Source organism: Notechis scutatus, chromosome 1, assembly GCF_049901735.1.
Source record: "Notechis scutatus isolate UNSWTSFEM ecotype Mainland chromosome 1, rNotScu1.2, whole genome shotgun sequence".
Lineage (NCBI taxonomy): Eukaryota > Metazoa > Chordata > Lepidosauria > Squamata > Elapidae > Notechis > Notechis scutatus.
The window spans coordinates 143,695,097-143,713,097 of NC_142009.1; the positions used below are offsets into that span (position 1 = coordinate 143,695,097).

General features: G+C 39.0%; 1 protein-coding gene across 1 annotated transcript; it reads left to right on the top strand.

Annotated features, from left to right (window-relative positions):
- The first annotated feature begins 707 nt into the window (after positions 1-707).
- Positions 708-17,296, top strand: SERPINE3 (serpin family E member 3). The gene is made up of 9 exons (XM_026668404.2): positions 708-994; positions 1,688-1,981; positions 3,504-3,737; positions 4,966-5,157; positions 7,228-7,426; positions 7,884-7,984; positions 9,205-9,291; positions 11,195-11,278; positions 15,247-17,296. The coding sequence occupies exons 2-9, from the start codon at positions 1,723-1,725 to the stop codon at positions 15,288-15,290; spliced, it is 1,200 nt and encodes a 399-aa protein (XP_026524189.1). The 5' UTR covers positions 708-994; positions 1,688-1,722; the 3' UTR covers positions 15,291-17,296.
- Positions 17,297-18,001: the final 705 nt, after the last annotated feature.

Consider the following 18,001-nt stretch of genomic DNA (forward strand, 5'->3'; position numbering starts at 1 on the left):
CATCAGACAACAAGCTTCTGAGTGTAACTTATTTATTTATAGTATTCTCTTCTAAATGTTCTGCTGAATATGAATGTTACCACAGTGCTCTTTTGCCAAAAAGTGACCAAATTTTGAAATGGGGTAGTTAGAATAATATTATTACATTATTTGACTTCAGACAAAGCCATGGGACATTTCTTAAATTCTTCATTCTTCCAGTTCTTCTCTATACTGTTAATCTCCAAATTTGTCAGTATACTGGAACACCTTGATGTCAGCTATCCACAATTGCTTCATGTTTTTAAATATAGCTCAGCTACAATTTCATACATATTCTTTCTTTCTTTCTTTCTTTCTTTCTTTCTTTCTTTCTTTCTTTCTTTCTTTCTTTCTTTCTTTCTTTCTTTCTTTCTTTCTTCAAGAGAGTTATAATTAAAGAACAGCAGGAGAATCATCCAATCAAATTGATCTCTTTTCAGTATTCCTTAATTAGTATGACAAAAGGTTTGGATGGAGTAAGGACTCGTGGAATTAATTTTGCCCAGCATGGTCAGGCCTTCTTCTTCTCCTCCTTAAATCCCTCACACTGTCTGGGTTAAGATCAACACTGTGCCTGGTACACATCTGCCACCCTTTTCTGCTTCCATTAGCAAATCTGTGGAATGTGTAAAATTTGGGGGAGGGATGGAAGTGATGCTGGCAGGTGATACCTTTCTGAGCTGAGGCAGGTCACACGCCTCCTGAGACTTGAATGGTGCTTGCTGGCTCCCTCAGTACCTTGCTTGGGATTTGCTGTACTTCTTTGCCTGGCTCCCTACAGGAATTTGGTTGGGGTGGTACAGACATCGCCAACAGAGTCCACACTCATTGGGCGTCTTTTGCAGCAGGGGTCTTATGACTAAGACCCCCAACTGGTTATATAGTGTGGAGAAGAGGTTACACCTATAATGGACATAGGTCTAAAATTAAGCACAAGAGAAGGACCCAGCAATACACTCAACTTTATCTGACAGTAAGTAAACCGTAGGAGTTTTGTATCCTAAAATCACAGAATTCCACAATTCTGTGATTCTTTTCTGGAGAAAAAGGCACAGATAGTGGTAAGCATTAGTGGAAGATGCTGAAACAAATGTAAATGTATTATTTTTGGATACTATATTTTGATAGTATGCTTTGCTTTTGGCCTAAAGTATTTAATAATACACATTAATATTTGAGATACATATTGCAACATAGCTAAAATAAATCTTAATTTGCGTTTTCCTTTGCTACAGATTTTGATACATTGTAGAGGGCAGTCTATTTTATCACGTTTACCAAGGACTACTCATAAATATCACCTTTCATATATTTTCTAAATTGTTATTATTAATAAATATGTTTATAATACTTTTACCTGAAAGTCTTTCAGACAGATTTATAGAATAGTATAAATGAAACAGTCCCTGATCTCAGGCTTGCAAGTTTTGCAAAAACATGATAAAGGAAGATGGGATGAGGAGGGAAAAGGAAAAATGCAGCCCATGCAAGATTTGGACACAAATCTCCAAACCCACAGTTATTATCTTCCCAATGTATATGGTGAGATTGCCCACCTGGTCTGCAACGCATCTCTCATACAGGCAGTTCCTCTAACAGAGACAGGAGGAATTTTACTATTCTAAATATTATCTCTGAAATGGGCTATTCCTATTGCTTGTTGCAGGAAAAGCTACTTTGGTAGCCCAGTCTTCTGCCTTCATGCTGTCCCTTTCCATCACCTCCTTTCTTCTGTTATTCTGTGTTCTGAAGACTGGAAGCTGTGAGAACTATAATGATCTGAAAAACCTGGAAACAGAGTTTGCCCTCACTCTTTACCAAAAGCTAGCAGAACGTAATAATAGAACAAATCTTGTCATCTCACCAGCAAGCATTTCTTTTTCTTTGGGACTTTTGCAATTTGGAGCTCGTGGAAAAACCTTTGGACAACTGGAACATGCTTTGGGATACAGCTTTCGCGGTAAGGAATCTTCTGAGACATTAGGATTTAAGGAACACTGCATGTCATTATAAAATCTGTCATTTTTCTCCACTGCCAAAATCATATAAAGCAGAACTGAATGCCCTTCGAACCTATGCCCATGTTGGTTTTCATGACTTTGTTTTTTGCAACAACTTGTCCTTTCAAAATTGGCTAGTAACAAAGGGTTACTTCTTAAACCTTCTGCTTTGGTGTGCTACAGATTTTCCCCCCACTCTTCGTTAAATCATGAAAAAAGAGTTTTCCTTGTAGAAACGTGCCATTTAAAGCTTTGATGGGAAACTTACCCAAGGACTTCCAACCACTGGAGAGGATCGTTTAAATCTAGTAGATTGCAGAGAGTCAATTGGACTCTTACACCCAGAAGAGCCAAGAGCACTAACTAGGAGGACACAGAATTATTATACAGGATCACAAAAAAAAAAAAAAGAGAGAGAGATTTGGCATATGCATCAACGTAACGTTAATTGCAATTGCTTTACAACTAATGAGTATAGGGAAATAAACAGAAAGTCAGGGTAGTTTTAAAGATACAGCTCCTTTTGAAATGCAGACAGCACAAATGCTTGCTTTGATCCACAAAAACACTGAACTCTTCACTGTTGTTCTAATGGTTTGACTCAGCCTACTGTTCAGGTAGCAAGATACTAGGAGGAAATCAATGATAAGATTGATGTTAATTAGCAGCTTTGACAGTGAGCTCATGATTTCTGATATGAATTTGGTTTCAAAGTCAATTCAATGTGACTTACAATAAATGCTAGTTTTCCCATGGCAAATACAAGCATTTCCCCCTGAAATATTTCCTCCTCAAAGCAAATGTAGAAAATAACAAGCAAATATGCATCTCCTCATTCTTTACAACTTCTTAGTGGACTTGAAGTGGAAGCTTCAAAGACTTGAGACAAATATTCAGAGATGGAACGGTTGACAACTGATTGATCAAGGTGTGTTTAAATGCAAAGGGGATGAAGAATGCTAGGGAGATAGACTCAATCCTCTCTTCTTCAGCTCCACTTATGCTTCCCACCTCTTCCCCATTTGTTCTGGGCAAATTTTGGGAGCACACTTTAGAGAGAAGAACCAGAGGAAGATTGTTGAAGAAGCAGATATCCAATGTAGCCATTGTGTATGAACTGGGGGCAATGTGAGACAAGACCAGAAATTGTATTTATTGGCTCTCTAACAGAGTTATCTAAATTCTAGCAAAACAGAACTTGGCTAGTTGTGCAGTGTATGTTTCTAGCATCTACTCTTGGTTCTAGTTCAACTCCTTCATTGGTAGGATTGCTACAATGCTTTGGGGGGTGGGGGTGGAAAGCAGGGATATCAGAAGCTACAGGGAGAAGAGGGACACTGTATAAGCCACTATTATCCCCTCCTACAGTATGACCTTCCAAAGGTCATGGAGGGGGCAATTCACATTGAACGGTGTGACTTTGTATTGTTATGATTCCTTCCCCCTTGACTACCATAATACCAGGACATTTCTTCTTCTTAGATGAGAACATCCAGAACTTCTTGCACACAGCCTACGAAGGAGGAATTAATTCCAACCAAAGTACTATAGTTCACTTGGCATGTACCCTCTTTGTTCAAACTGGGGTGCAGCTTTCACCTCAATTCATTCAGCAGGCTGCATGGTGGGGAAATAACACCGTGCAGCCAACAAACTTTGGTAATCCTAACAGGACCGAAGCACAAATTAGGGAATGGATTACCCAGAATACAGGAGGTAAGCATTTGGTAACCCCATTGTTCTTTTTTTTGTCCCTTTGCAATGCACATACTTTGCACCAGCTTTTTTGAGACACTCAAGCACAACATAGCAAATGTGTAGGCAAACAACATTTGAATTTGCTCGCTAACTTTTCCCCCCTAACTTTCCTCTTTGGGCCTGCAACCTGCTGAGACTAACAAAGACTGGCACGAACCTTAGGACAGAAAGGCATTGAAATATTTTATTGCTATGCCTTGGCTGTCTCATGCTGAACCAAGAAACTCAAAATTTGAGAGCCATAAATCCTGCAAGCAAAGGTGTAACCTTCTCCGCAGCCTGTGTTCATATAATTCTGCTGGTAACTGACGTTCACAGGCAAGGCAATGTTTGACATCCAAGTCAAACAAGGTTTTGATGAGAACAGTACAGCCTACATGGCACAGAAGGCAGATTATCATAGAGTTGTTGGGAGTACAAATGACACTGATCAGTCCTAATTTCCAGTAGAGTACTTCGTTTATGTTTGAAGAACAACAACAAAAATTGTCCCTTATTTGTTGTACATTTCTTCACTTATGTCCTGGATCTGAGGACAGAGACTGCTTCCAAAAACTAAATCAGTGATAGAGTACTCCAGGTTTAAGTCCTTGCTATTTTCAGCTAAAACATCTGGAGAAAATTAGGAGATGGAGCATCCTATAGTATATAAACCTAATTGTTTGCCTAACCTTCTGTTTGGAGAATTGATTAGGGAAGAATCAGGGGTTTGACAGCTCTCCAGAAACATCAAGATAAAGATTAGATTCTTTTTCTGCTATCTGACGTGTTTGTGGCTTTGCTTGGTTCTGCTAGATTTTCCAGTGGCGGTTTGCACTTACAGTACCAGCCGTCTAGTGCATCTGGATAGTAAGAGGTTTTTTTTTTCCAGGTTACATTTAAGAGGCCATTAATTTGCCATCAAATTCTTCTTTGTTAAATCCTAAAACAGGGGTGTCCAACCTTGGTAACGTTAAGCTTGGAGGACTTCAACTCCCAGAATACCCCAGCCAGCAAAGCTGGCTGGGGAATTCTGGGAGTTGAAGTCCTCCAGGCTTAACGTTACCAAGGTTGGACACCCCTGTCCTAAAAGCACATAAAGTTATTACTGTTTCTGAGTTAACATTTCAAACAGAGAATAAATGTGTTATATTCATCTCTGTTACTAGATTTCACTCTTTCTCTCTCTGCCTTTTTAACATTACAGAAGCAAGCTGCCTTTCCCTGGACATGACTGAGTCTCCCCTTAATCAGTTAGCCCTGGTAAGCACCATGAACTTCAGGAGCACGTGGCAAAGGAAATTCACTTTCACACACACTCAGGCTTTGTCCTTTACCACTCCAGATGGCAACACCTTGAAAGTGCCTACCATGTATCTTCGAGCGGAAGTCAATTACGGTAAGGATAACAACAAGGGGCTTTTTCTATACAGACAAGTTTCAATCATGACAGAGAGAAAGAAACTAGAGAACCAGCATAGTATTAAGAAACCAGGAAGAATCAGGTTCAAGTCCACCCACAGCCAAAGAAGGTCATTGGGTGATTTTGAGTCACTCTCTGTCTGTCCTACCAACCTTACGGAGCTGTTGTTGCATGGAATAACGGGAGAGGGAGCATTGTGTTCACTGCTTCAAACTCCTGAAAGAACGCAAGTTATAAATCAAACTCACATAAAGACAAGTAAACAAGGAACCTCAGAGAATATGCAGTAGTGACAGAAATGACTCCGATGTCTGAATTCTCTGCACTTGGGCAAGCGCACAGAGCAACGACTGCATGTCAAATGCAGCTAGTCAAACAGTCCTAAACTGTTAAAATGTCATGTAAGAAAAAGTGGAGAGTAGCACAGCGTTTTCCCTTTTCAGAGAAGTATACAGCCTTCTTGTCAGCTCTTTTTGTGTCGATTCCAGTTTTCTCTTGCCAGTTGCCATTTAACATCTTTTTAGTTAAAAGCTGGTAATTGCTTCCCACATTCTGCTCATCCAGGCACTCAGGATAGCTAATGACATTTTAAAACACAATGCAAAATATTAAATAGATGATAAATCCAGCTAACTATTAAAACCTTGGTGAAACAACTAAATTTTTACAGATTACCTAAAAAGCAATGTTTCTCAACTACAACAACTATAAGATGTGAGGGCTTCATCATGTTGGCTGGGCAACTCTGGAAGATGAAGTCCACACAGTTTAAAGCTTCTGAGTTTGAAAAAAAAATTGAACTAAATACTGATACAATGAGAAGCCAATATAGTTTCCAAGAGAGTATGTTCCACAGTGTTGCAGGAGAGCAATGCAGGAGAGCAAATGGTAGTTAATGGTGGGAATTATAAGTTTGATGTGTGTTCTGATTTTCATCCTGACCCTAAACTTTCTGTAGTGGTAGCAACATATCCAAAAATCCTGCTTACCCCTGATTTGCTTACTTAATACATTCATACTATATATGCAGCATGTATGACTGGCACTACTTAAACCTAAATTAGTGTATAATATAGTGACTAAGAAATTGTGGTAGAAAGTAGAAAGTTCTTGATTCCACTTACGGTAATTTCTACTGTGGATTCGGTTGGCCACCTTTGATATGCAACCCTCTCTTTCAATTCAGTTTCCATATTTGCAATAGAGGAAATATTTCTACTAAATATATAGGACTCTAATGAGGATTTTTGCTGCTACAATACAGCAGTAGTTTACTGCTAGTGTAAAAAGTGCCATCTGATTAAATGTAGTTAATGATTTTTAAGAACATCACCCAGTGCATTTCTGTTTGGCATATGTCCATAAATACAAAATGGAAAACAATTTTTCAGATTATTTCTGAACACTCCCAACATATGAAGCATTATTTTAAAATCCAATAAATATGCAAATAAAGGTCAGTGACAAGAAGTATTATGGGGGGAGGCTTTCAGTCTGTTTAGTTATTTTGGTGTAATTATTAATCAGAAATCTGACTAAAAATGACTTTTCAGAATGCTCAGAACTAAACAGTTTTGAAATAATGTCAGTGGAACCTCCGTTCCAATCAGTAACTCCAAGACAAGCATAATCTCAAAAGTACCTTTATTAGAATAGCACCTGACACAACTATGGAATTTCGAAACTAAAAGTTTCCTGGATTTCCCACAATGTCCCAAACTACAAACCATCCCCTTTTCACTCATCATCACATTACATGAACCAATCCCAAAGTAAGTTCCTTTTTGTTTCTGCGCCACACTCTATGACCTTGAACTAGCAAAAGAATTCTATTTTGTCTACTTAGAACTACTCAATAAAAATCATCCCCCTCCCACTTTCTCAAGCTATGTGGCAGTGATGAATAAGGATTCCAAAGCTGACACATAAACCGTTATTGAATAGTGTTCTACAGCTGTAATATTACCCCTTAGAAGGTTTTTCTGAAATTACTGAAAATCCTGGTATGTTTGTTAATAGCATACCACTGGTTTTGTTGACTTGCAGGTGAATTCCTAGTGGGCTCTTTGGATCAGATCAGTGTGGTTGAAATACCTTACCTGGAGGAGAAGGTTAGCATGTTTGTGGTGCTTCCATCCAACAGGAGAACCTCTCTAGCCAGGATTGAGGCTTACCTTTCGGCTCAAGCCTTCTCTCTGTGGTCCAGCACCTTGAGAAAAACAGCAATGGATATCTTTCTCCCTAGGTAAACAATCAATGTACATCCAATTGCTTCAACAAACATGACTGTAGACAAAATGCCATGGCCATGGATATGAAATATGGTTGGAAAGAGAAGAGAACACAGCCATAGTATCTGAATCTGTGCTGCCTAAAATCTGAAGTGTAGAAATCCAGCTATAAGACCTTGGAAAAACTATACAGAAATGGTTACAAAAACAAAGGCATGCTTTAAGCCCTAGAAACAGAATAGGAACACACAACATATTCTTGTAAATGTGCAGTGTTCAGGATGGACCATGTGCTCTTGAAATGTTGCTCCATTGCAATTCCCATCATATCTCATTCTTAGACATGCTAAATAGGCTGTTGGGAGGTGAAATTCACTAAGCCCTGGAGAGGCCATATGTCACCCCGCCCATAGAGGAATTGCACTGAAAACAACATAGCATGTTTATAGTGTTCATCTCTCACCTTTCCAGGTTCAAAATTCAAAACCACTTGGATTTAAAGATGATTTTACCTGCATTAGGAATAACAGATATGTTTCAGCAAACTGAAGCCAATTTTAAAGGCATTTCAGGTAAGCCTGCCTATACAACTTTTTCAGGTCAAATGCCCTATGCAACTTTGAGGACTTAGGAGTCACAGTGTAAAAATAGGCAGGATCAGAATAAAGAAAGGAAAAAAAGCAGCTAACTTTAATTAAAAAATAAAATAATATGATAATATCTTACATATTTAAAGTTTTCCCTCTTCTGTGATGTTGAAAATTACAATTCATTGGAAACTTTTAGAAGTTCTTAGGAGCTATATGCATTATGTTAAACTCAAATTATAGATTCTGCTCTGTGGCAGTAATTCATCACAGAAAATATTCTAATGGGAGTTCTGAATCTATAAAACATGGATTACTTCTGGAACAAAAAGGTACCTTGTACTCTGTCTATTTCTCACAATGCTTAATTTGAGCCTCTGTCACCTAAAATATTTTGCCATTTATCATGGTTAATTTATCCTACAAGTGCATTCCAAAGCTACCTTTTTGTGTGTCTCTACTTGTATGTCTTTACAACCCTCTAATCCCTTTTCATCTGGGTGGAGTTGGGATGACTGAACGCAGCTGAGCATTTACTGGCCGGATGACCTTCCTGATGTCTACACATAGTTCACAGCAGAGATGTTCTCTTTGCACCCTAATAATAGAGAAACATCTGTCACTGCCTAGGATTAAACCCTCAGTCTCCCAAGTGTGAGGAAAGTGTCTTCACTCTAGACCACCACACAGCTCATTCAAAAGCCACAATATTGGTGTAAAAACTAAAATCCTTCCTTTAGTATAAGCAGAAAGAATAAGTAAAATAGATTAAATTATTTTGGATAAGGATCATTTTTGGTAAGGATAAGGTAAGGGTAAGGGTGGTCTTTTTAGTAAGGATAGTTTTGTACTGGAGGACTTCTTCAGTCATTTGATGTTGGAAGAATTAGGGGTGAAAATGTTGACTCAGTTATAATTGCAATTCATGTATTCATTAATGGATGGACTCCACTTCACTGGGGATACGAATTCAATTTATGTATGGCATTCACTTTATAATTTCTGGAAGAAACTTTCTCTTTTCCACAGGCCTTTATTTCATTTTGTCAAATTGTAATACTGATCTGTCTTTGTACATTTTGACTGAGCACTCTGATAGTTGCCTTCTAGTATCTCTGTGACAGAAATCTTTCTTGAGCAGTTTCTTTTTTAAATAAGTTGTTTTGGCTTTGCGCTGGCAAATAATAACTGCTTTTGTTTGCTAGAACAAGGAGGTCTTTATATCTCGGAGGTTGTCCACAAAGCAAAGATTGAAGTGACAGAAAATGGTACAAAAGCCTCAGGCGTTACAGGTAAACTAGAAAGAATTAATGCATGAGTCTGAAAAACAAACAATGGCTTATTAATTAAACAGCATTTCTAACATAAATAATTCTTTTATAATCCATTTGCCCACAGAAAATTTTAAAAGAGCTTAACCCAACCTGGTGCCCCATCAAATGTTATTATCAACCATATCATATCATGGCTTGCAGTTTGCTACTTGGTAGCAAACAGGAAGCAAGCTTTCATGCCTATAAAATTTCTCTGTGCTTACATGAAGCTTTATCATTGACAAGTTTGGGGTCTCTTTAAAAAACATGTTTTTCATATTGACTTTCCCTAGGCATTATTTTTTTTTTGTTTTATCTGCTTTAATTCTATCATGCTGTTTGAATAATTGCTATGATGTACCCTTCAGAATTTCTACAGTGAGAAACAATATACACATAATTATAACAATTCCAAGAATAACAAGAAAATAATTCCCGGTCACCAGGGTCAAACTTGCGGATTTCAGAAAGTTGTACTCTGGAGGGAAGCAAGATGGGGAAAACCATGCTGGAGGTTTTCTTCATCTTGCTCCATCCAAAAAAGGACCTAATAATTTCAAGTCATTCAGAAATGGTCTGCAGCAAATTCCAATCAAATAGATTAGGAGTTTTCAGATGGCACTTATTCTGGCCTCATTATATACACTATTGGCATTTGAACCCAAAAGGACCAGCAATAGTACTTATTGGCTCTCTAACAGAGTCATCTAAATTCTAGCAATACAGTTCTTGGCTAGTTGTGCAATGCACTTTTCTAATATCTACTCTTGGTTCCAGTTCAACTCTTTAATTTGTAGGACTGTTACAATGCTCTGGGCCCCCCAAAAAGCAGGGAAGTCGAAAGGGTACAGGAAGAGGAGGAAGATTGTACAAGCCCTTATTATTCCCTCCTACAGTATGACCTTCTAAAGATTACGGAGGGGACAATTCACACTGACTGGTGTGACTTTGTATCATGATTATGAAAAGGAACAATGCATGTGGACAGACTTAAATTAAATCTAATTTAACAAATGGATATGGACAGACTTAACGAAGTACAGTGCTATATTGTATCTTATAGGTCTAAACACTGTTTGTGTTTCAGCATTTATTCCTCATAATATATAGCGAGGATATGGCCATTCATGCACATGACAGTTTCACAACCCCCATCAGAAGGGTTTGGGAAAACAGAGTTTTGGGGAAGACCAGATAAGACAAGATTGGTGGTGGTGAGGAATCCCGCAAATTAATCCAACCATGATTTAGCATATGCTATAAGAAGTGATGGATGGAATCAGAGACAAGGTGATGTAGGGCTGGCCTGGAAAGACAAATAAGAATATCTTGGATTGCAAAATTCTGTTACTGATCCAAGTTCTTACTGTCATTAGGACTTAGATATTTTAATTTTCTAGTACAGGTAGTCCTTGACTTACAAGAGTTCATTTAGTGATTGTTCATTGTTTACAATGGCACTGGAAACAGTGACTTATGACTGTTTTTCACACTTATGACGGTTGCAGCATCCCCATGGTCGTGTGATCAAAATTCTGATGCTTGGCAACTGGTTCATATTTATGACGGTTGCAGTGCCTCAGGGTCATTTGATCATCTTTTGTGACCTTCTGAGAAGCAAAGTTAATGGGTAAACCAGACTCACTTAATAACCGTATTACTAACTTGAAATTGCAATGATTCACTTAACAACTGCGGCAAGAACAGTTGTAAAATGGGGCAAAACTCACTTAACAAATGTCTCACTTAGCAACATAAATTTTGGGTTCAATTGTGGTCGTAAGTTGAGGACTACCTGTATTTGGTTTTACTTTCTGTGAGATGTTTGAAATTGAACAACTGTAAATAAAGCCCAATATTTACCAATTGTTTTACATCACAGCTATGGTGTTGTTAAAAAGATCCAGAGCTCCTGTCTTCAAAGCTGACAGACCTTTTAATTTCATTCTAAGGCAAGCCAGAACAGGTAAACATGGATTATTTTACCCATAAGAAAACAGTTTTATGATAGCAAAATATTGCTTTTTTATATGTTAGTAGTTTGACATTTCATAAAGCAAAGTTCTCTATTTTTTTAAATGTATTTGTTAAATTTATATGGGCTCATCTTAAATATTTGGCTCAATTAAAAACAAAATAAAAACAGTCAGCAAAATCTATATATATATATAAAAGCAAAATACCACTCACAAAAATAATCACAAAATCTCCAGAACCGTAAAGCCTACAAACTTGAAATTTGGCACATATGTTCCTCTTGGCTTCTAGGTGCTCACTAAGAAAGGATTTTTCAAAATGACCACCAGAGCATTAGTGTTTCGTATATTTTTATTAACACGCTCTGATGCTAAGGAGTTCTATTCCCCCTCCCCTTCTGAAAAGAAATCTGTTCCAAATGCAAAACTCAAGCAGAGGAGAGGAGTTTCAGTTTTAGTTTTACAGCAGCAACCAGCTTTAGTACAGAACAGTTGAGCTAAGCTACGCCCAGGCTCCTTGCTATCTCCTTCTTGTTCACATAGCAAACACTGTTTTAGTTTCCTCAACTCTCTCACACACTGACAGGACGCTAGCCAGATGAATACCAATGGATGCTGGTAGGCAGAGGCAGAATTTTTTCCCTTATTTTTCTCCCCAAAAACTAAGCCCGACCACATAGTTTCGTAGTGAAGCACAGGTATCGAGCTAGTCATAAATAAAATAGCAGCTGTGCATCAACACCAAGACCTCCAGTCAATACAACCATTAAATGGGTTCATCTGCCCCAGGCTTAATGGTGAAGGCTTTGCAAAAAGCTATCAGTTGTCAGAGTGAGTTTGAGCTGCAGAGAGATCATTTTCTTGAGAACACACGCCATGACAGAAACAACTCTGTTTCACGTTCGTGAGAAATGTCTCTCTTCCTGGATCCCACTGGGGATCTAACGTGTCCCAAAAACTTTACAAAAGTAACGTCTAAAACCAGGCGTATCCAACCTTAGCAACTTTAAGACCTGTGACGTCAACTCCCAGAATTCCCCACCAGCATGGGTGTTGAAGTCCACAGGTTTTATTGGATACCTCTGATTTAAACTGAGACAATTTCAAAGCGATTAATGTATTAAGCTGATCAATCTGGGTGGCAAAACTCCAAATGACCACTAGGGAATGACAATGATAGTTTTGTGTTTTCTTTGCAGCTTATTTAGTGGGCATTCATATTTTTTAGCATGCTTATCTGAATTCAATTTTTCTAATTTAATTTATGGGCATCCAAGCATTTTCGCCTCATTCATTTTGCTGAGAATGAATTCATATAGGTTATTTTCTTAAAATAGCACTAACTATTCAGTTATGAAAGAAAACATATGTCAAGGTCTACACCTTCTGCTACAATACTCTCTCCTGCATTGCCTTCTAATTAAGCAAAGTGCTTAATTAGATTTCTTTGATACTGTCAGAAAGGTATCTGTCATTGTCTTCTCAGTGAAGCTTTACTACTCAGGAATGAATAGAAGGAACAGTCTTAAAAAGTACCACTACACCAAAGTGTTGAAAATACCACTACACCAAAGACTAAAGGCCAAACAACATCAGAGTTTGTCTTTGTTATTATGATATCTGGCTCATTTAAATCGCCACACATTTTTCTGACATTTCTTCCTTTATGTTGCATTTTTTTTTCTCCTCAGGGTATTTTTATGACCCCCCTTTTCCTTTTAGTAATTGTGAATCCCAACTGTTCCATTCTAACACTTGTGTTTAAAATATCAGAACTCGCTTTGCAAATTGACTGCCATTTTCCCTATTGACTACCAGCAGAGGGAGGCAATCTGCAAGAAGGCAATATACTGTTGATTTTTACCGCTCTTTGTAACTGTGCAGTTGTGAAAATGTTCATCTCTGCACAGCTTAAGACTTAAGTTTAAGCAGGGGTGTGTGTGGGGGGGGAGACAATTGCCCTAACCCAGGGGTCTCCAACCTTGGCAACTTTAAGCCTGGAGGACTTCAACTCCCAGAATACCCCAGCCAGCAAAGCTGGCTGGGGCATTCTGGGAGTTGAAGTCCTCCAGGCTTAAAGTTGCCAAGGTTGGAGACCCCTGCCCTAACCCATCCTAGCCAATCCACCGTGGGCATCCCTCCCTTGTCACTCCTCCCCCTCTGTTCCTCCCGCACCGCCTCACCCCAGGCAATTCGACATGAGACAAATTGCCATGGCTGATTCGCCGTGTGGAACAATTAGCCACGCGTCCTGGCCGTGGGCCTCTGCCTTCATGTGCCGAGGTGGTGGGCCTCTGCCTTCCCATGGACCTGGTGGGCAGAGAGGGCGCAGCAAGGTTCAGGTAGCACCAGGAGGCAGGGGATGTGGCGGTTGCTCTCTAGGATACCTAGGCCGCTCGCTCCTCCCCACTAGCACTTGGCTTTTTGAGCTACTTTAATTGTCAGCAACAGAGGTGGGTATTCAGCAGGTTCTGACCAGTTCTGGAGAACCGGTAGCGGAAATTCTGAGTAGTTTGGGGAACTAGCAAATACCATCTCTGACGGGAGATTTTACAGTATCCTTCCCCTGCCATGCCCACAGAACCGGTAGTATAACAATTTTGAATTCCACCACTGGTCAGCAAGGTGATTGTAGAAATTATTTAGATCCTTGCAATTACATCCCTGTTTTAAAAACAAAGTCCAAACAGCCCTCAAGTAAAAGTAACTTCATATGGCCATATCATCTTTTTCTACTTTCACAGTTGAAATTGGCATGGTTAGCTAATTGCATGTGCTATGCACATGATAAAACCCACAGCTTTGCTCTGTGACATTGTATTATAAATATAGAAGATATTACAGTGCTAAGCATTAATGTTTATCTCCAGAAAGTTAAATTGACTCTTTTAAAATCAATAGAGTGGTATGCCACAAATAGAATCTGCAGGTTGCTTTCTATTATATTGAGTTTCTCATACAAAATGTTCACATTCAGAACGTTGCTTTTAGCCACAATTATCCAAAGCTATATATCTTATGCTCCAGAACAAATGGTTACCGTATTCAAGGCCAGATAAAGTATCTTAGTGCTTGGGGTAACAAATCTGAGATATTTTTAAATTTCATTTCATTTTTGAAGTGCCCTGTTCTAATCTATCTTTCTTTCTTTCTTTCTTTCTTTCTTTCTTTCTTTCTTTCTTTCTTTCTTTCCTTTCTTTCTTTCTTCTTTCCTTCCTTCCTTCCTTCCTTCCTTCCTTCCCTGGCTTGGTGGTTCCTTTCTATTAGCCGTGTTATAAAAAAATAATAGCATTCTGTTATAAAAGCTGTAGACATCTTATTTGTCATCTTCCAATATTACTAACTTCCAACTGTAGTGAATGTGGCTGAGTAATGTGCTGTTTCTCAACATGTTGCTTTCTGTTATATTGAGTTTCTCATACAAAATGTTCACATTCAGAACGTTGCTTTTAGCCACAATTATCCAAAGCTTTATATCTTATTCTCCAGAACAAATGGTAACTTTGAAGATGCATGGACTTCAACTCCTGGAATTCTCCAGGCCTTTTCTAAGATTGAGAAACACTGCACTAATTGCTTCCATAAAAATCATTGCTTAATCAGAAAGCCCTTCTCAACTTGCTGCCTTCCACAGATGTTAGGGCTATATTACCTAACCAAGTCAGCCAGTTAGCAAAGACTATAAAAGAAAAGAAAAAAACATCCACGGAAGTTCTTGCTTTGCTATAAGCCAGGGGTCCCCAACCCCCAGTCCACAGCCCAGTAGTGGTCCACGGCCCATTGGGAACAGGCGGTCAAGTTCCACTTGCACAAGTGGCGCGCATGTACATAAAATCATCCCTTCTCCCCTCCTGCTTCCACTATTGCTGCCAGTCCCCAGAGCCAGGAAGGTTGAGGACTGCTGCTATAAGCAATATGTCTAAACTGAGGCTGAACTACACCTTCTTCTTTTTTACAGGTTCAATTCTGTTCATAGGAAGACTTACAAATCCTACACTGTAAACTGAACATTAATCCATCTACTTGTCCACTTTTCCAAAGCCACTGAGGCAATACTATACATATCTAAGTAGCACGTTTGATCTTGGATTTTTCTTTTCTTTTAATGAACCTGTAATCCCTTGCATTGGGGTGGAGTCAGGGGTGACTGAACAGAGCTCAAGCGTTTACTGGCTGGATGCCCTTCCTGACACCTACACGGAGTTCACAGCAGACAATTACTGATTGTGCAGAGAGAGAGAAATATCTACCGCTACCTAGGATGCAAAGCGCCGCCTCCTAATTTTGAGGCAGCAGCTCTACCTCTAGGCCACCATATATCGCTTACATTTCATCTTGGAATATCCAGAGGAAATTATGAGAACAATAAATTATAATAATTTTTTTGAGGGGAGGGGGTGGGTAGCTTCAGTAACCACGAAATGATGACCTGTGATGCAACCAACTTTAATTCAAGCATATTAAAAAGAACGGTGACAGTGGGAAAGAACTGAAGTACAGGCACCAGATACAGGAATCCTTTTGTATCACCAGTAGGGCTTTCTTTGAACCAGGAAAACACAACTGAACAACTGAATGAAGAAGCATATCCTCACAAGTGGCATCTTTAGCAGCTTATCCAGAAGTTCTTACTTCCGGTTCTGAATGGAAAGGTGGGGAGAATACAAGAACATCATTAAAATTAACATTATTAATCCTGCAAACTATTATAGATTCATATTAACAACAAGGATCGTGATGTATCTCAATTTACTTCATACGATAAAATGTCTGTCCAGTGTGGAATATTGCGATATTGTATTAGGACCATAATGTTATAAATTGGTATTATATATTGCAATGATACCTGAGATTGTAATGATACTTGCCGACAAAAGATTTCATGTAGCAGATTAAAAAAAAACTTTTCCCAGACATCAGTGTCTGTGATGCTCCCAGTCAAATACTGAATTGTGTGGAGATAATATGGAGATATTTCAAGGAGACTGATCCGAGCTATTAGTTAAAGCCTTTACCATTGTCATTGACAGAACAGTAGCCTCCCTCCCTCCCTTATCAAAATAGCCACCTTTTACTCCATATAATAATCATGCATGTATGTAACCGTGCCAGAAAGAAGCATTTGGGGTACAGGTAACAATTTGTCATCTTTTAGACTACTTTGTTCAAAATAAATTTCAACTCCATGTGCTCCAGGGGATTTGAGATAGCTGGGCAAAGTCCATTGTGGGATAAAATAAAATCTTCTATGCACATTTGAATATCTCCAACCTAGAATTATGGAGAATCTTCCTGACAATTGTAAAGGTTTGTCCAGGGGTGGGTTTCTACCAGTTGGCACCTATTCGCTTGAACCGGTTGTTAACATTCTAAGCAGTTCGGAGAACCGGTTGTTAGAAGAAATTACTGGCCTAATCCTGTAAGGAAGGCAGGAAGGAAACATTCTGGTGTTGCTTACAGAAACTGCCTCTCCGTTAACTTTATTACATTCTTGGCAGGACTAGACTTCCTGTCTCAGGAACTTCTCTTGAGTTTTTTTTCCTCCTCCTTTGCTGGTACTTTGCTTGTGTGGAGTGACCATTCAAAGTTGCAATGGCACTGAAAAAAGTGACTTATGGCCATTTTTCACACTTACGACTGTTGCAGCATCCCCACAGTCATGAGAGGCCAGGCGAGGAGATGCGTGCCTCGATGTGAGTGATGTTGAGTTGGCCACGCCCAGCCAATAACATGACCAAACCACACCCACCAACTAAGCCACGCCCACAGAACCGGTTGTTACAAATTTGAATCCCACCCCTGGGTTTGTCTCTGGAAGTTGTGGGTGCTCCACCACTGGAGGTTTTTAAGAAGAGATGGACACCCATTTGTCCATAATGGTATAGGGTCTTCTGCTCAAGCAGTGGAACTAGATCTCCAAGACCACTTCCAAGTCTGATATTCTGTATTTTCCTAGTCTGTTTTGTTTCCAACTATACTTATTAAAAATCATGGGCTTGTTTACATTATCTACTTCCTCTTGTTGCTGTATTGTGCCTGAGCTAATGTAATGCCTGCCCCTTTTCCCTTCCGCAGTCTTCTCTTGTAAGAGAAAGATGTAAATCTTTGTGTTGCCATGAAAAAGTTCTTGTTTCTTTTTCAAACTCATTCCCCATCTTTGGACAGTATGTGAAGTCGAGCTTTTCTGGTGAACGACACTCCTGGTCTACAGCCAAAATTAGCAGGGATGTCTGACTTCTTGAAATAAAAAGACTCAACAATGGGGATTCATGAATAATCTAGCCTTGGTCAGCTTTTGCAGAGAAACGCCACCAAAAGAAAGAAAGCAATGAGTGGGAGCGGCAGACACCTATAGATGGACCTAAAAGTGCATATTGTATATTAAACATTTAAATATACCATAATTTTGGTTCATGGCACAGTAAAATAATCTTGTTTTGTTTGCTTGCTCTGAACAGTGAATATAGAATATTTTAAGAAACCCATATTGTGCAAATATACTGTTTCGATCTCTAGTATACTGTTCGATCTCTATATACTGTTTCGATCTCTAATTATACACATTATAAATTGTTATTTGTGGGATGATCTGAACTGAAATATGACCTGTACCTGACCATATTTGACTGACCAGTCTGGGACTCAGAGCAGTTTGGTGACAATCTTGATCCAAACACTGGCAGTCTTTTTAAATCTCTGACAAGCTGGGGGTA